This window comes from Mesocricetus auratus, unplaced genomic scaffold (assembly GCF_017639785.1).
Source record: "Mesocricetus auratus isolate SY011 unplaced genomic scaffold, BCM_Maur_2.0 Super-Scaffold_100008, whole genome shotgun sequence".
Taxonomy (NCBI): Eukaryota; Metazoa; Chordata; class Mammalia; order Rodentia; family Cricetidae; genus Mesocricetus; species Mesocricetus auratus.
In genome coordinates this window covers 79,347,903-79,370,254 of record NW_024429192.1, presented here as the reverse complement: position 1 = coordinate 79,370,254, position 22,352 = coordinate 79,347,903, and the positions used below count along the sequence as shown (strand labels likewise).

General features: G+C 51.7%; 1 protein-coding gene across 3 annotated transcripts in view; it reads left to right on the top strand.

Annotated features, from left to right (window-relative positions):
- Card11 (caspase recruitment domain family member 11) overlaps positions 1–22,099 on the top strand; it is a 124,009-nt gene extending 101,910 nt beyond the window's left edge. For 2 of the 3 annotated variants that reach the window (XM_005079968.4, XM_021232971.2), the window contains exons 12-25: positions 904–986; positions 1,850–1,950; positions 3,698–3,750; positions 6,127–6,259; positions 7,590–7,791; positions 7,975–8,101; positions 9,838–10,078; positions 11,028–11,124; positions 11,393–11,488; positions 13,073–13,208; positions 15,481–15,660; positions 16,968–17,092; positions 20,686–20,801; positions 21,559–22,099. In XM_005079968.4, coding sequence (XP_005080025.1) covers positions 904–986; positions 1,850–1,950; positions 3,698–3,750; positions 6,127–6,259; positions 7,590–7,791; positions 7,975–8,101; positions 9,838–10,078; positions 11,028–11,124; positions 11,393–11,488; positions 13,073–13,208; positions 15,481–15,660; positions 16,968–17,092; positions 20,686–20,801; positions 21,559–21,763 — 1,895 coding nt within the window. In that variant the 3' untranslated portion in view covers positions 21,764–22,099. The remainder of the gene's footprint in view (positions 1–903; positions 987–1,849; positions 1,951–3,697; positions 3,751–6,126; positions 6,260–7,589; positions 7,792–7,974; positions 8,102–9,837; positions 10,079–11,027; positions 11,125–11,392; positions 11,489–13,072; positions 13,209–15,480; positions 15,661–16,967; positions 17,093–20,685; positions 20,802–21,558) is intronic. The other variant, XM_021232972.2, reaches the window with a different exon arrangement.
- The last annotated feature ends 253 nt before the right edge of the window (positions 22,100–22,352 follow it).

Here is a 22,352-nt window from a genome sequence, read left to right as displayed (position 1 = left end):
GAGCCACCTCACGGCCCAGAGGTTCATCCTGACCACCTCAGCTTCATTCTATGTTAGTGACTTAGGGGAAGGAGGGAGAGAAGAGTCTAGACCTAAATTCTCCTTGTAGCTACATTAGGTGTCTCAGGCTTTATCCAGTTGTGATGTGCAAAGGTCCTGGGGCCTGTGGAATAGAGATAAATATCCCCCTTACAAAGAAGGGGAGGGATGCTAATGGATCACAGCTCATCAGGCCTGACAGGCCTCCTAGTGTGAGGGCACATGGACAGAATGGGCGCCTGTGTCTACATGGCTGTGCACTCACACAGGTCTAGGCACCTCAGGGTGCAGGTAGAGAAATGCATGTAGGTGGTAGACCTGTCACACAGAAGCTGAGAAAGATGGTCCTGCAAACGCCAAGCAGCCCCTGAAGAGCAAGTGACAACAAAGAGGGCTTTGCTCGGGTGACACCTTGTCCCTTTGCTATGCTCTGCCATCAGCCTCCCTTTGTTGAGCAGGTAAAGCTGGGACCAATTTTGATGGTGGGGAAACTGAACAAGAGCTTTTCCTGTCTACCCAATGCTTCCTCAAGGTGTGGGGGGGGCTCTCTGTGAGTTCTCAGAGACAGGTCACATGGTTTAGTCTTGACTGGAGCCACCCTTGACCAGCCTGACTCCAGGCAGGATATATTATCCTGGGGGGGGGGGAGCATGCCGACCATAGAGTGAAGGTTTTACTGTTGTTGCTCCAGGGGACACCATAGAGGGCAGAGCAAGCTCCTGATTTGCTCTGTCCCCACCCACTCATGTCAGGGAGTCCCCACCCGACCCCAGCCCCAGCTCGAGGCTTTAACTTCCCTCCCCCTCCCTTTTCTCTCCCCTTTCCCTCCCACTTCCCCGTTTCCTGCGGCTCTGATGAGGACAGTCAAGGGACACGAAGAGGACTTCACAGAGGGCAGCCCCAGTTCCTCGCACTCACTGCCTGTCACCAGCTCTTTCTCCAAGATGGTGAGCGGCCCGTGGTACCCACTCCAATTGCACACCCTCCGAGTCCCCGGGCTGAGCCTGGGGCCTCACTGATGTTTATTTAAAGAAGTTTCTCATTCCCCAGCTCAGCAGCGTATTCACACCTTCCTGCCACCTCCTTTCCCAATTTAACACTTGATGGGAGGAGGAGACGTGCCTCCAAAGAGGCAAATGCTGCCCAGAGAGAATTCTGCAACTTCACAGCCTCAGGCAACCTAGGCCACTCTTCCGGGCTGCAGGCTGGGTAGGGGACTGCTGGAACAGCAGCAGAGGGAGCATTCTCACCTCTGGACAGAGCTAAGCAGGGTCCCAGCCTTCAGTTACATCCAGGTATCTATTTGTCTCTGCAGAAGGTACAAGATTAGAAATTCTAAGCCCGAGGGGTGCCCTGGGAAAAATGTCAGCTCAGCTTCTCAAATCAGACCCTGAGGGAGGCAGAAATTTGGTAATGGATGTACAACAGTCTGGTATCAGCTCCCATGCCAAACCCCAAGGTATTTGCCCCCCACAAAGCACCCCTCTTCACACCCACTAAGTCCAAAGCACAGCCAGCAGATAGGTGCAGCTGGGGGCCACAGAGCCCAGCCTGTGCAGTCATGAGACTTCCCAGCTCCGTGGTTCCCTTCTGCTTCTCCCAGCCAGCAGCTGTGGAAGCAGCTGTGTTCCAAGCTCTGCTGACTGCCCCAGGGCTGAGCCTCCTCCAGCCAAGGTCATGCTGAGGACCAGCTTGCCCAAGTTGGAGCAGGAACATCCCAAGTTAAATTTAGTTCCCGTGTATATAATATTTATGCCCGCAGAGGCATCTCGGATAAATATCCAGTAACACAGCTGTGCCGTGTTCACAGCAGCCCCACCGGAGCCGCAGCAGTATCATGTCAATCACTGCAGAGCCCCCGGGAAATGACTCCATAGTAAGACGCTGCAAGGAAGATACACCACACCGCAGGTGAGTGGCAGGTGCAAGTCTTGGCTGGCAGACTGTCCCGGCTCCAAACCCCCATGTTGGTATAAGCTCCTTAGCCCTCTCAACAGCATAGAAGGAGAGAGGAGATGTGGGCCCAATGTCCACTACCCCAACTACCTGGAGTAGTTGAGGCTTGAAGATGGGGAACCATCCTCTTTTGCTATCAAACCTACATCCTTTGTCCCAATGCTGCCCTGAAACTGGGTTCCCACTTCCTGAGGCCTCAGACCTTAGTTTTCTTTTTTTGCCCAAAGAGTAGGGGATACACAAGGCCCTCTTCCCACCTCCTGAACAGCATGGCTTTTCCATCTTACACAGTAGCCACGCGTCCAGTTACACTCCACTCAAAGTCAGGTCCCAGGCTGGGGAGACGACTCAATAGAGAAGTTGTGTTGCAAGCACAAAAGCCTGAATCCAGTCCCCCAGAACCCACTTTCACAAAGCCAGGCGTGAAGCCAGCAGAATGGCTCAGCGGGTTAAGGGTGCTTGCTGCCAAGCCTGATAATCTTGGGTTCCTATCCCTAGAATTCACGATGGAAAGAGAAACAACTCCAGAAAGTTGATCTCTAACCGCTGTGTGGACACACACATGCACACATGCTTGTGTATACTCACAATAAATGTAATTTCTAAATTGAGGGCCAGAGAGGTGGTTCAGTGATTAAGAGCACTTGCTGCTCATGCAGAGGACCTGGGTTCAGTTCCCCGAATCCACATGGCAGCTCACAATTGTCTGTAACTGCAGTTCCAAGTGATCCGACCTCTTCCTGGCCTCCACAAGTCACCAGGGACACGCATGGTGCTCATGCATACATGGAGGCAAAACATCAATGCACATCAATTAAAAATAAACAAATCTTAAGATAAAATTAATGGCAAGCACGGTGGCATGTGCTTGTAATCCCATCAATGAAATAGGTGGGTCCCTGGACTTGCTGGCCAGCCAAAGTAGCCTAATTCTGTGGTTCTCAACCTTTCTAATGCTGTGGTGACCCCAACCATAAAATCATTTTCATTGCTACTTCATAACTATGATTTTGCTGTTACAAATTGTAAATATCTAATATGCAGCCCCTATGAAAGGGCCCTTTGATCCCCCCCCAAAGGGGTTGCAGCCCACAGATTGAGAACCACTGGTCTAGTTTGCATTCCAGGCCAGTCACAGACCCTGTCTTAAAAGACACCTGAGGTTGTCCTCTGGCCTACACACACACACACACACACACACACACACACACACACACACACCACAGTCAGATGCCGGTGGCTTCTGAGAGAACTGGATTCACACCATAGTCTGGGTTTGGGCATCTCAGCCACCACCTTCCCTGGAAGGCTCTGAACACCGGCTCACACTCACACTCATCTGTAGGAATGCAAGCCTGGACCCCTTGCGGCCCGGCCCATTTTCACAGTAGCTACTGAAGTCCCTTGTCCCCACCTGGGAAATCCGTACCCCAGGCTGACCTCCACTTCCCTGCCCTCCTTGTGTCCTCCTCAGCCATTGTGAGACAGGTCTACGCAGGCCCGAAGGGCCACCTTCCCTTTTCCTTACATACTCCAGATTCATCAAGCCCTCATCATCCCCTCCCTTCTCATACTGCCCTCTTAGAAGCAAGGCCTGATGGGAAGCTAGAACCTTCCAGAAGCTCCCTCCGCTTTGCTCACCTGCAGCACACACTCACACCAGTGTCCTCCTCCCTCCCCCACCCCCGCTTGTGTCTTGCAGCACAGTGGAAGAAGACAATGATAGCTGTGGGTTTGATACCTTGGACCTTGATGGTGTGTATCTGCCAGACCCAGAGGGGCCATGGTGACCCAGGAGGGCAGGATCTGTCCAGAGAGGAACTCAGAAGAGGGCATGGGAGAAGATCTGATCATAGGCTCCAGCCAGAGACCAAAATGGTTCTGTGATTTATAGGCAGAACCAGTCACTCAACTGAAGTAAAATGAGAAATCGAGGATTTTAAAATAGTAATAATTCTAGGATTCCAAATGTGGTTCAGTCGTGGATGATTTCCTACAATGCTCCAGTGAGGGGCTGGGGGTGTGGCTCAGTGGTAGAGCACCTGCCTAGAATCCCCCAGTGAAGGGCTGGGGTGTGGCTCAGTGGTAGAGCACCTGCCTAGAATCTCCCAGTGAAGGGCTGGGGTGTGGCTCAGTGGTAGAGCACCTGCCTAGAATCTCCCAGTGAAGGGCTGGGGTGTGGCTCAGTGGTAGAGCACCTGCCTAGAATCCCCCAGTGAAGGGCTGGGGTATGGCTCAGTGGTAGAGAACCTGCCTAGAATCTCCCAGTGAGGGGCTGGGGTGTGGCTCAGTGGTAGAGCACCTGCCTAGAATCTCCCAGTGAAGGGCTGGGGTGTGGCTCAGTGGTAGAGCATCTATTTAGGAACCCCCAGTGAGGAACCAGGTGTGACTAGGTTGGTCTAGCATTTGTCTAGCACACACAAAGCCCTGGGCTCTACTCCAGCCCCCTATAAACTGGACTTGATGGCGCACTACTGTGATTCTAGCAGTAAGTAGGTGGGCGCAGGTATGTTTGGAGTTCAAGGTCATCCTCCGCTACTTAGAGAATTGAAGGCCAACCTGGGCTTCCAGAAACTGGAGGTAGAGGCCAGGATTGAGTTTAGGGGATGGTCCTCAAATAGGCCATGTTGGGGATACTAGCATTATCTCGGCTGTACATAGACTATATAGAGAGCCAGAAGCAAGGGCCTGGACCCCAGGGACACCAAGCACATGTATGGCCTCAATGGCCTGCGCCTCCCAGCCAGAGATCATAACTCAGTCCTTAGGCCCAATACCCCTGCTGGCAGAGACCATGGTGTTAGCACCATGAACCCAAGGCATCTGCCTGGCCGGATCACTAAGAGGGAGGAGAGCCCAAAGATGCCCCGCCCCCATGCCTCAGGTGTCCTCAGAGCCCTGCCCTGCCCATGGGTTAGGCTCCTGTGCCTGAGAGTCCTGCAGATGTGCCCTGCCAGAACCCACACACATTCCAGTCCTCCCTAGTCCCCATCCATGCCCCCGGCTAGCAGAGGCCACCAGCAGACAAAATGGAAAGATTAGCGATCCTCCATAATTGGGGACCATCACAAGCTATCAAGTGTTAAAGAGGGTTAGCACCTAATGGAGGCTGGGTAATGAAAAGAATCGAGAGAGTTTTAGAATGGGGAAGCCAGGAAGTGAATCCTGGGCAGGCGTCCAAAGTATGTTGCGGGTGTTGGAAAAAATTCCTTGTGCAGAATTGGCCTTTGTTATCAGCCGCAAGCAGGACCAGTGTGTCTCTCACCCTGGTGGCTCTGTTCCAGCCAGCATCTCCCCTGGGAACTTAGAGTCTTGAGGTGGGAGGAAAGGAGAGGGACCCCAGGCCCGTACCGACCCAGAGTATGAGCCAGTGGAGGATGGTGAGACTGCGTGCGGAGAGGGAATCCCCAAAGTGAGAAGCCCAGAGCTCACTTCCAAGACAGAACTGGGAGCTGGAGAGATGGCTTGATGGCTAAGAGTTCTTGGTCCACAACCTTGAGGACTGGAGCTTGGACCCCAGCATCCTCACAGCAAGCGACGTGTCCCTGCAAACATCTCCAACCCTCACTCTGAGGAGCACAGAGATGAGAAGGCCGCAGGGCCTGGCTAGCCTCCTGCCAGCCAAGTTGAGAAGGCATGATTCCCGGGTTTTGGTAGAGACCCTGCAGCACAGGAATAGGCAGAAAACAATAGAGGAGGGTACTAGATGTCCTCTTCTGGCCTCCTAACTCCCTACCCATCTGTGAGGCTCCTTAAGGAGAGAGGCAGGGGGATGTCTATTTTGAACTTTACTATCTGTCCTGATGGCAGGAGACAGGCAGAGTGGAGTCAGGGCTGCAGGATTCTGATCCCAGATCCCTGCATCTGGGTACACACCTGTAATCCCAGCACTTGAGAGATGGAGGCAGGAGGGTGGCAAGTTTGAGCATAGCCTGAGCTACGTGGTACAACCCTGTGCCCTGCCTCTGGAGGGAGCTGACTCTCTTCAAATCCCAGTCTACAAGGCTATGCTACAGGGCTATTCAGCTCCAGGAGGCACTGCCCACTCAACGTCATGGGGTGGGTGGGAGGGATGGCCCTAGGTGCTCCCCCAATGTACCTAAGTCCTGACGGCTCCCCATTCTTCTGCAGATGACAATCATGAACGCTACTCCTTCGGACCCCCCTCCATCCACTCCTCCTCCTCCTCACACCAGTCAGAGGGACTGGACGCCTATGACCTGGAGCAGGTCAACCTCATGTTCCGGAAGTTCTCTTTAGAAAGGTATGGAAGCAGAGCTAGGGGAGATGATAGCTCAGTGGGTATAGGACTTATCACACATGCTTGAAGATCTGAGTTCAAATCCCCAGAACCCACCCACATAAAAAGCTGAATATCATGGCATGTGCTTATAATCAGCAAGCTCCAGACCCAGTGAGAGACACCACAAAAGGAGGATGGAGGAACAATTCCTGAGCTTAACCTCTGACCTCCACATGCACGAGTACACATATACACACACTGTTGCAATAAAAAAAATTCTTAAAGGTACGAGAGAGAAAGACATGCTACAGAGTTAAGCAGAGTGGCTTTTTATTAGGAGAAAGGAATCACTAAAAAGAGAAAGGGGAATAGGGAGACCAGTCTCTTGGGACAGGAGCAGTGGGAGAGAGGAAAGAGAGGCAGAGAGAAAGAAAAAGAAAGGAAGAGAGAAACAGAGAGGAAGAGAAACAGAGAGAGAAGGATGGGAGGTGGGCAGGGCCCTTTTAAAAGAGAATGTAGTGAATATGCATAGGTGGTGCTCTTAGTGAATGCAGCTGAGGGCATGTCCTGTCAGAACCCCAAGAGCAGACAAGTACAAATGCCTGAATACTAACACACACACACACACACACACACACACACACACGAGCTCGGAACAGATATAGGACCAGGGATAGAAGTGACCTAATTGGGGCTTGAGGATGGGACCCAAGACCCTCATCTCAGTTCCCTACAGCAGGAACCATCTGTGTGCTCCAAGACAAAGCTCAGGGTCTCAGTCACTCAGACCAGGGATGTGGCTAAGTTGGGAGGGCACTCACCTAGCACGAATGAAACCCTGGGCTCCATCCCCAGCACCACAAACATCAAGCAAGGTAGCATGCACCTGTTATCCCATCACTCAGGAGACAGAGGCAGGAGGATGAGGAGTTCAAGACCATTCTCAGCTACCTAGTGAGTTGGAAGCTAGTCTGTGCTACACAGGACCTATCTCAAAGTAGAGGTTGGGGTACACAGAAAGAATCACTCCACAGCCTCCAAAACAATACAGAGAAACCCTGTCTCGTAAAACAAAAAAAAAAAAAAAAAAAAAAAAAAAAGAATCACTCCATCTGTTCCTTGACTGTCCCAGATAAGAAACCTAGACACACAGAGGAAGGGGCCAGTAGTTAATCCTACTTCATGGGGCCAGGAAGGTGGCTGCAGACATCAGTCCCTTAGAACCTGGAGGCTCCCAAGCCTCAAGGACACATGCAGCCATACCGCCAGCCTCCTTCCCCAGCCTGCTAGCATGTCCTGGGCTCAGCCCTTCTCTTTTGAGCCCAACTGCCTATTTTATTTCCCAACTCAGGCCCTTCCGGCCATCGGTTACATCTGGGGGTCATGTGCGGGGAACTGGCCCTTTGGTGCAACACACAACCCTGAATGGTGATGGACTCATCACCCAGCTCACCCTGCTGGGCGGCAATGCCCATGGGAGCTTCATTCACTCCGTCAAGCCAGGCTCGCTGGCCGAGAGGGCTGGACTGCGTGAAGGCCACCAACTACTGCTGGTAAGAGATAGAGAAGGGAAGCTGTGGGGGGTCCCCAGGCCCTTCTCTTCTATGTGTACACATGCGCACATGCGTGTGCACCAAGAGACACATGCACTCCCGTTGTCTGGAGAAGGATGCTCCCGTGGGAAGCAGCCTTAGCTGCTACCCATCCAAACGAGCAGCTTGTTTTCTGCCCTGTAGCTGGAAGGCTGTATCCGAGGCGAAAGGCAGAGTGTTCCATTGGATGCTTGCACAAAGGAAGAGGCCCGTTGGACCATCCAGAGGTGCAGTGGCCCCATCACCCTGCACTACAAGGTCAACCATGAAGGTAAAGCCTGAATCAGACATGGTCCACACAAGAGTGGGGTACAGGAATCATACCCCACACCCAAACCCAAGAGGAAATCAGTGATAATAACCTCTTGGGTGGAGATGACAATGCTCTGTGTCACCCTGAACCAAGTCCACAAACCTCCTAGGGAAACAAAGAGGACAGAGTTCCAGCAGCCTGGCTCGTCCCTCTCCCTGCAAGGGTGATTGCTAAAGCACATCTGGGCCCCTGGCAGGCAGCCCTACCTCCGTGCCTGGCCCAGCCCCCACCCCCACCCCCGAGCAGCCCTTCTGCCTGGTGATGACTTGGATTCTCACTCTCACCTCTGGGTTTTCCTGCGTGATTGCCTCTGCAGCTGGGTCTTATTTTTAACCACAGTAATCATGAATATTTGAGCAGAGCATAAATAGCCCAGCCCGCTTCTCCAAGCCGCCCTCCTGCCCCTTCCCAGCAGAACCCTGGTGCAGAAGATAACACTGTGGAGCCCAGTCACCCCCACTCATGGGACATGCTTCTACCAGCTCCTGAGGCTGGGCTTCCCGACCCTGCACAAAAAAATAGATAGATAGATAGATAGATAGATAGATAGATAGATAGATAGATAGATAGATATCTCTAGGGAACACCTTGACACCTGGGTCACAGGGCTGCAAAGTGAATTGCGCCCCTAGAGGTGACTGGCAGCATAGCACTTCAAGCTAGATTTCTGGGAAAGGCCCCCAGCCCTAGAATAGAGCTCAGACTCAAGGATGCTGGGGGGGGTACAAGAGAGTCTGAGCCAGTGCTGGTCTATGCTAGGAAACCCCTGAAGGATCCATTATAGAATCTCTGTTTCCCCATGCCAACACAGCTGCCTGGAATGTCCTTTGACCATGGATGACCTACTTGGAGCCTGCTTGTTACAACTCCCACTTTGACACACACCCTCTGTCATTGGGATTGCTTTGGAGACAAATTATAGATGTATACCATTGGCGTTCACTGGCAGCTTGCAGAATTTATTAGATTCACGCCGTAGCCCTCAATGCCTCCAAAATTATTTGCAAAATTTTTCTCAAAAGACCAGTAATATTTGACCTTCATAGCATGTGCAACAGTCCTACTGGCCTAGAAATGCATTTGACAGTAGCTACTAGAGTTCCACACAGATTCACAATGACCTGTTGACTTGACTTCCGTATCCATATCCAAGAAAAATGAGTACACCTGTTCACCAAAAATAATGTATCTAAGTGGCTCACAGCAGCATGGAATATTATAAGGCAATGAAAAGGAATGTGTGCCATAATGCTGTGTCTTACAAACATAATGTTGCTCAGTAGCAGCTGGAAGCAAAGAGGCTCCTAGTACTTGTTTCCATTTGTACAGTATGAGGTCCAGACAACTAGGGCAGGAACAACCAGGATAAACTAACCAGAGAGGGCCTACCGTCAGAGAGTTCAGAGTAGGAGCTATCCACGTGTATGCATTTGTGAAAATTCATTAGGTTGAAGGATGTGTATAGCCTACAGCATGTTAAGTACCAGTTGGCAAGAGCCTGGTAATGATGGAGAAGGCATGGAGACCACAATACAGATGTTGATAAATTAAACATTGTGGCTCAGCACAAATTTTAGCTCCAAGCTTCCTGGAACCCCACAAACAGCATGGCTGCCCATTCACATGGAGGAAGACAGGCACACAGATGAGGTCATCCCCAAGGTGCTTAAGTGTTTGGATTGTGTGCCCCTCAGGATACCGGAAGCTGCTGAAGGACATGGAGGATGGTGTGATCACATCAGGGGACTCGTTCTATATCCGCCTGAACCTGAACATCTCCAGTCAGCTGGATGCCTGCTCCATGTCCCTGAAGTGTGACGATGTGGTGCATGTCCTGGATACTATGTACCAGGACAGGCACGAGTGGCTATGTGCACGAGTTGACCCCTTCACAGACCATGACCTGGACATGGGCACCATCCCCAGCTACAGCCGGTGAGCAGGTGGGGGGAGTGCAGTTCTGCGTTTCTGATACTTTAGGGACTTCCCCAGGCCCGTCAGCCTCCTCAGCCTGAAGAACCAGAAGACCTGGTAACTCCTTCTGTATAAGGCAGCCTTACCCTAGCAAGGATGGCACTGTATCCTTACAAAGACTCCTAGCATCCTCATTCTATCCAGTGACCACCAGGCATGCTGTAGAGCTCTCTACCTGGAGCCACCCCAGCTCCTCACTGGGGGATTCTAGGCAGGTGCTCTACCACTGAGCCACACCCCCAGCCCCTCACTGGGGGGATTCTAGGCAGGGGCTCTACCACTGAGCCACACCCCAGCCCCTCACTGGGGGGATTCTAGGCAGGGGCTCTACCACTGAGCTTCATCCCCTACCTTATTTCCCTTTTTTTAACTTTCAATAGACTCTGAGTTATCCAGTCCAGAGTTGAACTTGCAGTCTTCCTACCCTCAGCCTTTCTCCTCCTAAGACAACTAGGACAACAGTCCCACCTAGCCTTTGCTTTCTATCTGAGGTCCATGGTCGGGGAAAGGGGATGGACACCAGAGCCCTGGAGCATGTTGGGCAGATGCTCTGTCTCTGAGCCATGCCCCAGCCCTTTAGTCATTTCCTTTTTAATCATCCTGGGCTGAACCCCAGCAGGCATCAGGGCTATTTGGGTACCTGTACTTCCACCCAGTGACACATGCTCTTCTGTACCCTTGCTGCTGCTTGGCCAGTCACCAGCAAGTGGGTCTTGGCCAGTCAGATGATCAGTGCAAGGACATGACCCCAGGTGCAAGGCCATGATCCCACAGCTGGTCTTCAGGACACTGTACCCCAAGCCCAGTGGGAGCCCAGTGTTGCACAGTGACTCCTGAAGTCCAGTTCCTCCCATATGTGTCTGCGGGGCCCAGTTCTAACCTTGATGTTGTGCTCATGTCCCCTCCCCAGGGCTCAACAGCTTCTCCTGGTGAAGCTCCAGCGACTTGTTCACAGGGGCAGCCGGGAGGAGGCAGACAGTGCTCACCACACCCTGCGCAGCCTCCGGGTATGTAAAGGGATGGTGGGGATAGGGGGCCTTGCGGCTTCCCTCTTCCTCCCTGCATGTAGGAGGCAGGAGCGCGTCTCATCCCTCTCTGGTCTCAGATATAACCAGTTGCTGCCTCCCAGCCACTGTTGCCCAGCTGCGGGTCTTTGATGTTGCACCTTGACACTCAGACTGGAGGGGACTTGGGGACAGGTGTCCCTCTCTCTACAGCAGGCTCACACTCAGGAGCCCCTTGCTCAGTCCGGGCTGACTGACAAACTCATTTCAGAACACCCTGCAGCCCGAAGAGACGCTTTCAACCAGCGACCCCCGAGTCAGCCCCCGCCTCTCCAGAGCAAGTTTTTTCTTTGGCCAGCTCCTTCAGGTAAGGCTGGTGATGGGAAGCCTGCTGACTTTTCTAGTGTAGTTCGACAGGGCTCTGCCCTCTGCCTACCAAGAAGAGATGCCAGTGTGGAAATAACAAGACTTTGTATTCCTGTGCCTCTTGTGACTTCTCACAGCGCCTGGTTTCTTCCATCCCATTTTATCCTCACAGTGACAGGTCTGGAGACAGACTACACGCCTGCTGGAAGCCAGTCTCACTTTCATAAAAGACTTGAAGAAACTTCAGGCCAAAAGAGCTTTAACAACTCAGCTGCTAAAATATGATAGCAAAACCAGATGTGTTGTATCAGGAAGAGAAAACGAACCCTCCAGATATTTAGGCCAGTTTACTTCCTCTGAAGGGGTGTTAAATTTACCTGAGCATCCCAGCGGCCAAGGAGATAAGGGAAACTGAGCAGGTTCCTTGAATCTTACCTGTCTGTGGAAACAGTTCAGCTCTTCTGGACTGGGAAAAATTTTTCCTCCTTGTGCTTAATTTCAAAAGAAGAAAAATATTTAGGGGGATGGATAGTACAAGGACCACCAACAAGCCTGCTGTATTATTCCATATTCCTACATGTTCAGTTTCTATAGCCATTCCTGTATTGATAGTTCAGAGAGGCAACAAATGTGAGTGCGCAGCCCAGAGCACATTTCCTGTATGGTGCTGCTTTAATTAGACTCCAGTGCAGCAAGTGCACCTTGACCCCAAAATCCAGATGGACACAAGTATGAGACAGAGACAGACAGGTGGGAGGGGAGCCGGCAGAGATGAGGCCTCCTGAAGGTAGAGCCATCTACCATGACACTGTTAGGCCCATGTGTCAGTCTGAGTGTCGTCCAAAGACTCAAGGCTAAGCCAGGAATGTGCGCAGCTGCTACAGTGCCTGCCTAGCATGCATGGAGCCCTTAGCTCCATCCCTGGCACCACGTCGTAGAGTATGCTTGTAATCCCAGCACTCAGGAAGTGGCGGCAGGGGACATCCGAAGGGCTACATAGTGAGTTTGAGGCCAGCCTGGGCTACATGAGACCTCCCCCCCACCCTCTCTAGATAGATGGATGGATGGATAGATAGATAGATAGATAGATAGATAGATAGATAGATAGATAGATAGATAGACAGACAGACAGATAGATCTGGTGCACACTAGCACTGGGCAGGCTGCAGGCTTTTTTGAAGAAGGAAGCAAGAGAGACTCACTGTGGGAGCCTGGACTCTGTGCCAGAGAAATATCTATGAACTGTTTGAGGGAGCCGTGTTCCTTGAACCCAGAGGATCATGGGAGCAGTGCCGGGGAGTTGGAGGATTCCAGCATATATGGACCCCAGGGGCTGCCAGCCAGGGCCCTCACCGGCTAGAGCAGTAGCTGTAAGAGGTATCTTCGTGGGACAGTAGCTGGAGTGTCCCCGGGTCTCATGCAGGGTCTGACTCTTTACAGCAGAGGTGCTCTGCCCTGGGCCTCCAGAGTAGAGTCAGGGTTGGAACAAAGGCCTGGCTGGTTTTGTATGCCTGGTGCAGCTCAATCTGGCTCAAGCCAAGAGAATTCTGTCCCACCCTCCGGCCCGCCCTCCTTCTCTCCACAGTTTGTCAGCCGGTCAGAAAACAAGTACAAACGAATGAACAGCAATGAACGTGTGAGGATCATCTCTGGAAGCCCCCTGGGGAGCCTCTCCCGGTCCTCTCTGGATGCCACCAAACTCCTGACAGAGAAACATGAAGGTGTGTGATGACCTCCTGCCCCCGCCCCAGCCCAGTAGCTGCATGTCTGGACTGGCCTCACAGTGCAGGCTCCATCCAACCACATCTGTCCCTGTGTTGGGCTTAAGCAGCAGAATGAACAGGGAGATGGAAGGTGCTGAAGAATGGCCCTGTCAGTAAATTACGTAACCCAGAATTGTTATAGTGTGTGCTTACACTCCCAGCACCGGGGAGGCAGAGGCAGGAGGCTACCTGAAGTTCATTGGCCAGTCATTCTGGCCAGTGATGATTCATCCTGATTGAGTGAGAGACACTGTCTCAAAATATAAGGTACAGAGTGATTGAGAACGACACCCAATGAGACACCCAATAGCTACCTCTGGCCTGTGTACTCAAGTGCATGTACACACACACACACACACACACACACACACACACACACACACACTGGGGGTGGGGGGCATAGTAGCACACATCTGTAATCCCAGGATTTAGTCATTTGAGGCAGGAGAATTGTTATGGGTCAAAAGCCAACGGGTTGCATCGTGAGACCCTGTGTCAAACAAAATAAAACGAAGGGACAAAAGGATGCATGAGAAAACCCATCCAGCTCTTCCATCCTGTGAGATTTGTCACCTTCCTGTCCCTCGTGACTCCCCAGGGCAATATCCTCACACAGCTCTGACCTGCCTGACACCTGCCATTGTCCCTTTAAGCCCAGATGCCCACACTGAAGGAAGCCATTTGCCAAGACCTATTTACTTACTGATTGCTCTCCTGCTGAGTATCTGTTTCATTTACCTAGCCGGGAAAAAGCTACCCAGTGCTCTGCCCCCCCCCCATGATGGTGATCCAGCTCCTCCTCGCATCCCTCTCTATCCAGGCTGGCTTCTCTTGGAGACAGGGAGGCAGACTCCAAGTATGGATGAGCAGAAAGACCTCTTCATACCCACACTGGGAAAGCCAGGGACAAAAAAAAGGGACAGAGCCCTGGTTCTGGGAAATGGGTCCCCAGATGCCTGGAGATAGCCTTAACAGATCCCCTAGCCTTGGGGCTTGGGGGAACAGAGGACTGTGCCTTCCATCAAAGACCCCACAGCTCTGCCCTGTGGTCCTGTCACCTTGCCACCTGGTCCTCTCTGCTGCCCCCCACTCTCTTGCATTCACCCATGACATTACATGGCTGTTCTGGTGGATTCCCTGTCTTCACACCAGACAGAGAAGGCAACACCAACCAAAGGAGCAAGTCCAGCCAAATCTGCTGTGGTGAAACTCGGAGTTTATTGGGGCTGGTCACAGGAGCATCTTCAGAAAGGTCCCACCACAGCAAGGGTGATGACTCGCAAAAGTGGTGTCCCCAGAGCTCTGGGCACAACTTGCAGACAGCTCCACTGAGGAGTCTCACTCCCCAACAATTGTTTACTGCCTCTGTAACCTCAGAAGGGAGCTTGCATGTGTACTCGTGTGGCCATGGGGGCCAGAGGACCTCTGGTATTGTTTTTAGTCACCATCCACCTTAGTGGTTTTGTTGCTTTTATTGTTGTTGTTTTGGTTACGATTTCTCTTTAATTTTACTTTTCATTTACTTTACTTTCTTGCCACATGAGTGCAGTACCCACAGGGACCACAAGAGGGCGATGAACCCTCTGGAGCTGGAGTTACAGGTAGTTGTAAATTATCTGGTGTGGGTGCTGCGATCTGAACCCTGGCCCTCTGCAAGACCAGCAAGTGCTCTTAACTGCTGAGCGATTTCTTCAGCCCCTCATCTGGAATTTGAGACAAGCTCCCTTATTGGCCTGGCTACCCTGATGAAGCTAGACTGATTGATCAGCAAGCCCCTAGAGATCCAATACACCTATCTTTGCCTGCCCAGCATTGGGATTATAAGTATGCACACCACACAGAATGTTTACATGGGTTCTAGAGATGAGTGCAGGTCTTCACACACTTTCACAGCAAGCTCTGTGCCCATTGAGTCTGCCCCAGCACCTCAGTTCTGCAGGTTTCTGCACCAGGAGTGAAAAGTTACCACTGCATAGCTGATTCTACCTCTGGTCACAAGCCACAGCCCTATTCTAAGAAGATGTCCTTGGTCTACTGGGGAGGCCCATACTTCAGAACCCATGAGGGTTCCTTTGTGTCAGAGGCATTACTGGGTGCCCAGAATAGCTCAAGATACCCGTGTCCCTTCCCTCATTACCATGGGGCCATTAAGGTGGCAAAGCCTCCATACCCTAAATGTGCCCTGGGACAGGGCAGGCTCTGACAGCCCACTGCTTCTGTTCTCCACCAGAACTGGACCCTGAGAATGAGCTCAGCCGGAACCTCACCCTGATCCCCTACAGCCTAGTGCGAGCCTTCCACTGTGAACGCCGCCGGCCTGTGCTCTTCACACCCACCATGCTGGCCAAGACACTGGTGCAGAAGCTCCTCAACTCTGGGGGCGCCATGGAGTTCACCATCTGCAAGTCAGGTGAGCATGGCCAAACAGCAGAAGGACACAGGCCTCTGGAGCCCATCACTAGGGTGACTCAGCCTCCTCCCCTTATACTCCCCTCCCTGTCTTCCATTGCTCCTCCTCCTCTTCTTCTTCCATCTGTGCCAGGAAGCCTGCCTACCCCCTCCCCACTCCTCCTCAGTGTTCTCACAAAAGGCAGCCCATCACTGTACCCACTAAGTCACTCCATAATGATATGTAACCCACATACTTTGCTCCAGTTAGATCATGGCTGCTTGAGTGTAACAGTGTCTTTTAACACGCTTTTTAATCCTAATGCTTGACCATGAGCAAAATCCTGTGGGTGCTGGGTAAATGGGTGGGTGGATGGATGGATGGATGGATGGATGGATGGATGGATGGATAGATGGATGGATAGATAGATAGATAGATAGATAGATAGATAGATAGATAGATAGATAGATAGATGGGTGGGTGTGTGGGTAGGTGGGTGGATGGGTTGACAAGTGGGTAGGTAAATGGATGGATGGATGGATGGATGGATGGATGGATGGATGGATGGATGGGTGGGTGGATGGATGCATGGATGGATGGATGGATAGATAGATAGATAGATAGATAGATAGATAGATAGATAGGTGGGTGTGTGGGTAGGTGGGTGGATGGGTTGACAAGTGGGTAGGTAAATGGATGGATGGATGGATGGATGGATGGATGGATGGATGGATGGATGGATGGATGGGTGGATGGATGGATGGATGGATGGTGGATGGATGGATGGGCAGGTGAATGAATGGATGGCTGATGTATGGATAGATGAGTGAGTGGATGGATGGATGGATGGACGGATGGGCGGATGGTGACTAACTGGATAATGGATTAGTGGGTTGATGACAGATAGGTGGATGAGTGGATAATGGATGGCACGTGGAGGGATGATAGAGAATGAATAGACAAATGAGAGGGTTGGCATGTGTGGCTGGCTCCATAGGTGAGTTTCTTGGTTTAACTGTACTTGGTGTTGACCCACAACACCTGAGCTACTTTGTCCACTGACATGCACAACTGAAAAGTCAGAGCATGAGTGTCCACTAAGTCTCTGCTGCATAATCTAGCATAAAGAGCATGAACCATGGCCTTGATCCCACCCTCAAGGAGCTTCCCCATCTAGTAGAGAAAAATGAGGTTCCATTTAACTATAGTGGGAATAGGCCAGGTGGATATCAAAGATGTGGCACCCAGGAGGGGACAGGTAGGGCCTGGAAGGGATGACTACCACAAATAGCACTTGCTACCCTGGGCACCAACTCCCCTCTCTGCAGATATTGTCACAAGAGATGAGTTCCTCCGGAAGCAGAAGACCGAGACCATCATCTACTCCAGGGAAAAGAACCCCAACACCTTTGAATGCATCGTCCCTGCCAACATTGAGGCTGTGGCAGCCAAGGTGAGGGACACTCTGTGAAGCACTGGGTCATGGGCAAGGGTGAGCGGCCACAGGTATGGCCATCCTTTCTCTCTACTCAGGTCCCAGATCACTGTCTACCTCCTCCCCTTGTCTCAGGTCTCTGATGGGGGCTTGTGTTTTGACACTTGCTACTGTTTTCTGTTTCTGCCAATGGCCTGGGGTTGGTTCATATCAGCTAAGGGTGTGTGTGTATGTGTGTGTGTGTGTGTGTGTGTGTGTGTGTGTGTGTGTATGTGTGTGTGTGTGTAAGAGAGGGAGGAAGGAGGGAGGGAGGAGAAGACAAGGGGGAGAGGGGAGAAGGAGGAAAAGAGGGGGAGAGAGGGAAGTAGCATGTACTAAGATGACATGGAAATACATTCTATTTTGCTTTCCATCGCTATGATAAAGACCACGAAACAAAAGCAACTCTCAGGTCACACTCCATCACTGAAGGAAGTTAGCCCAGGAACTCCAGGGAAGAACCTAGAAGCAGAAAGTGAAGCAGAAGCCACTGTTTGCGGGTTTGCGGCTCATGGCTTGCTCGGTCTGCTTTCTTATACACACAGGACTACCGGCCTAGGGGTGGCACTGCCCACAGTGGGCTGGGCCCTTCCACACCAATCACTAACCAAGAAAATGCCCACAGATTTGCTTTTCGGGCAATAGGATGAAGGCAATTGCTGGGCTGAGGTTCCCACCTCCCAGGTTAGTGCATATCAAACAAACAAGCAAACAAATAAATAAATAAACAGCACAGGGTAGGTGTGAGGTGTCACGTCCACTCACCCATGGGAAAGAGAAACAGTAGAAGAGTCACAGGCAGCCACCCAGGAACGTCACAGTGTGCAAGTTGGAATCCTCTGGAGCTAGGTGAGGTGACCCCGAGTGACCCCTAAGGAACAAGCTGGTGTTGATCTGCTGTAAAACATGGAGTTTGTCCTTGCTCTGAGACTTGAGAGCTATGGCAGGGGAGGGGACAGCACCCTTGGGGGTAGCAGGAGCCAGTAACCTGCCATACTGCTGGGTGGTCACATGTACACCTTTCCCCTGTGTCACTGACACACACAGATGAAGCAGAACCAACCTTGTCAGCCTGAACAAGGTTGTTTGGTTGTCTCTTTTTACATCTGAGTCAGAAGGCAGCATGTGTGTGTGTATGTTCATGTGTGAGAAAGTACATGTGTATCTGTGTACATGTGTGTGTCGAGATCAGAGGACAACCTTGGGTGTCATTTCTCAGGCATCAGCCACTGCAGTGATGGCTGAGTTGGTTAATTGCAGCTATGCAAGAATGAGGAGCTGAATTCAATCTTCAGAGCCCACGTGAAGATAGGCATGGCGGCATGTAGTATAATCCCAGTACTAGGGAGAGAGAGACAGGAGCCCAGCTGGCTAATTTTATGTCAACTTGACACAAGCTAGGCTTAGAGGGAACCACAATTGAGAAAGTGCCTCCATTAGACCCAGCTGTAGGGCATTTTCTTAGTGATTGAAGTGGGTGGACCCAGCCTATGGTGGGCGGTGCCATCCCTGGGCTGGTGGTCCTGGGTTCTATAAGAAAGCAGGCTGAGCAAGCCATGAGGAGCAAGACAGTAAGCAGCTCCCTCTATGGCCTCTGTGTCAGCTCCTGCCTCCAGGTTCCTGCCCTGCTTGAGTTTTTGTCCTGACTATCTTTGACAATGAGCAGCAAAATGGAAGTGTAAGCTGAAAAAACCCTTTCCTCCCTGAGCTCCTTTTGGTCATGGTTTTTCTGCCACAGCAACAGTCACCCTGATTAAGACAGGAGGATCCCTGAGGCTCACTCACCAGCACTAGTCAACTTAAGCAAATCAGTGAGCCCCAGGCCAAGAGAGAGAGCTGTCTCAAAAGAAACAAGGGGGCGTGTCCCTGAGGATTGACTCTACGGTTGACCCCTCTTGCCTTGTCCACATTCACACACACACACACACACACACACACACACACACAACATCCAAGCTGTGTGACATAGGAAACTAGAGGCCATCCTGGGCTGCCTGAGACCCTATTTCAAAAAACAAGTCAGGTCCTTTTAGGGAGGTCTAGTAACAGGAGTGAGAAAGTGGGTGCGGTCACAGGCAAGATGGATTCTACTAGAAAAGTGGCACCCCACCAGCCAGGGTTAATGGGAGTTAGAGGAGCAAACCGTGAGAGGAAGACAGTGGGGGTGAGGGGCTCAGACTGTGTCTATCTTTAGCCTGGGTGCCAGGTGCAGTGTGTGCAGAGAAAACGTCATAGAGTTTGGTAATACTATATTCTCCCCCACCCCTTCTCCTGCTCCCTCTTTGCTTTGTCTCTCCCTCCTCTTCTCTGTCCTCCCTCCTCCTCCTCTTCCCCCTCCACCTCCTCCAGTTTGTCTCACCGTTGCTTGGACTGGCCTGGAAACTAGTTAGAGAGTCTCCTGCCTTCTGTCTCTCAAGCAACAGGATTACAATCATGTACTGCCATGCTTGATTTTTATATATATTCTGGTTTTTGTTTGGCTGGGTTTTTTTAAGATAATTTTTGTTTAACTCTGTGTGTGTGTGTGTGTGTGTGTGAGAGAGAGAGAGAGAGAGAGAGAGAGAGAGAGACAGAGACAGAGACAGAGACAGAGATAGAGAGAGACAGAGACAGAGAGCACAGAAGAGCACAGAAGAGAATATCACATTCCCTGTAGCTAGAGTTCCGAGTGGTTGTGAGCTGCCACATAGGTGCTGGGGTCTGAACTCAGGATCTCTTCAAGAGCAGCAGGGACTCTTAACCACTGAGCCAGCTCTCCAGCCTTTGTTTACTTGTTTTATAGATACCTTCTCACTGTGTACCCCAGGCTGGTCTGAAACTGACTCTGTAGCCCAGGCTGCCCTCCAATCACTATCCTCCTGCCTCTGTTTCCCAAGTGCCAGGATCACAGGTGTGTACCACAGCACCTGAGTTTTTATATTGCTTTCTTTCTTCCTTCCTCCCTCCTTTTTTCCTCTTTTTACTGTGTGATTCTGGTCAAACTCATGACGCTCCTGCCCCGCCCTCCTATGTGCTAGAACTGCAGGCACACCCCCATGCCCAGCTTTCTACGTTCCTTTTCTTGTTTGGTTTGGCTTGGTCTTTTAGACAGGTCTTTCTAACCATGTAGCCCAGGCTGGCCTAAAATTCTCAGTCATACTGCCTCAGCTTCCTGTAGTTTAGGAAAGTAGTTGTGCTTTTTGTCTCTTTGATATAGTTTGACTTCTTTTTTTAAGTGATGCCTTCAGGCAAGAAGGAATCATTGTTTCCCACAAATAGCAAGCTCCTAGGTAAGCAGGTAGCCTCGATGTCCCCACAGGAAGCCTCCCTTCCTGAAATTACCAGGAGCCCCCTGGAAGACTGGGGGCGGTGAGTGTCCATTGCAAGTCCCCCCCCCCCAGTTGGGCTAGACCTAGGCAGTCAATGTCACTGCTCTCAGCAGAGCTGAACAGTGTCCAAAAGTGTGAGGCTCCAGCCACACCGAGGCCCACTTTTGAAGTTTCCTAGTTCAGCCTGGCACCCAGGCTTGGCCTGGCACCCACAAGGGTGGGTAATGCGGGTACCACTGCTGACAGCAGCTGCTGTGCTTGCAGAATAAACACTGCCTGCTAGAGGCTGGGATCGGCTGCGTGCGTGACCTGATCAAGTGCAAGGTGTACCCCATCGTGCTGCTCATCCGGGTGAGCGAGAAGAACATCAAACGGTTCAGGTAAGGATGCCCCAGTCCCCATGCCTGACCCCACACCATGCTCTACCCACCCCTTCCCAAAATCATGGACGCTGGGACCTGTGACACTGGCCCTGAGCACAGGGAGGCAGATGCTGGGGCACATCTGCAAGACACAAGGGATGAATGTGGTGGTTGGGAGAGGGTCTATCAACTTCCTGTCACTGAGATGAAGTACCTGAGAGGGAGGGAAGTGGCCAGGTGTGGTGGTGCAGGCCTGTCATCCTGGCCATAGGGAGGATCGCAAGTTTGAGGTCAGCCTGGTAGAACAGTATTCAGCCTTGAAAAATGAGAATATTGTAACACCTGCCACAATAATGATACTCAAGGACAGGATGCTGTGAAACCAGCCCAGAGGACACATACCACGTGGTTCCACTTATAGGAAGTCCCTAAGGTGTCAGAAATGCAGAATGTTGGGAGCCAGGAGGATGGGTGGGGTGGAGTTTGTGTTTAGTGGGGACAAAGTTTCCATTTGGGATGATGACCTGATTCTGGAACAAAACAGGTTCTCACCACACAGCCCAGGCTAGCCTTGAACTCACATGAGCCCAAACTGGTTTCAAACTCTTCAGTAGTGTTAAGCACACTCACTGCTGTAATCCCAGCACTCGGGAAGTGGAGGCAGCAGATATCAGACATGTGATTCAGTGGCCCCAGACAGGCAGCTATGCAATCTGGGCTTAGGTCTCATACGGTGGGCATCCAGCCCTGCAGCCTTCTCTTCCCTCACCCGCAGGAAGCTGCTACCACGTCCAGAGACAGAGGAGGAATTCCTGCGTGTGTGCAGGCTCAAAGAGAAGGAGCTAGAGGCGCTGCCCTGCCTCTACGCCACTGTGGAGGCGGAGATGTGGAGCAGCGTGGAGGAACTGCTCCGCGTCCTCAAAGACAAGATCGTGGAGGAGCAGCGCAAGACCATCTGGGTGGATGAGGACCAGCTGTGAGCCCGCCTGAGTCTGAGCCGCTGGACACAGACTCAAGGATCCTGGGCCCCTGGCAACAAAGTCACCAGAAGCCACCTGGTGGAAGGTCGGGCCCTGCTGGTGAGAACAGAGATGAACAAACACAGGGTGCTGAGCCTGGGGCCCAAACCCAGCAGCGCCAGGAGGCCAGAGCAGCAGTTGAATGTAAATGCATGGGACAAGGACCAACTACCTGCAAAGTGCAGGCCTCCAATAGCCAGAGTGGAAGCACAAAGTGCACACTCCAGGCAGACTTGGTCCTGGGAGACAGGACTCCTCCCATGCCCGTCTTTCTCTTGCATTAAATTTTCTCCAGTTCTTCCTTGTCAATCAAATCCTTTGCAGCCTCACTGGCTGAGGTTTCTTCCAGCAAAGTCGGTGGAGGCAGGAATGGGCTGAGATTTCCCATGTGCCTATATGTTCTGACTACAGTCACCAGTATAGTTTCTCAGCTAGGGGTGGGATCTCAGGAGCCACGCCCACCCCTGCAGGTTTGAACCTGAATAGATAACCACAGCCCTTTGAGTGCAATGCCCTGTTGTATCCAGACCATAGCATTTCACAGCTCTCC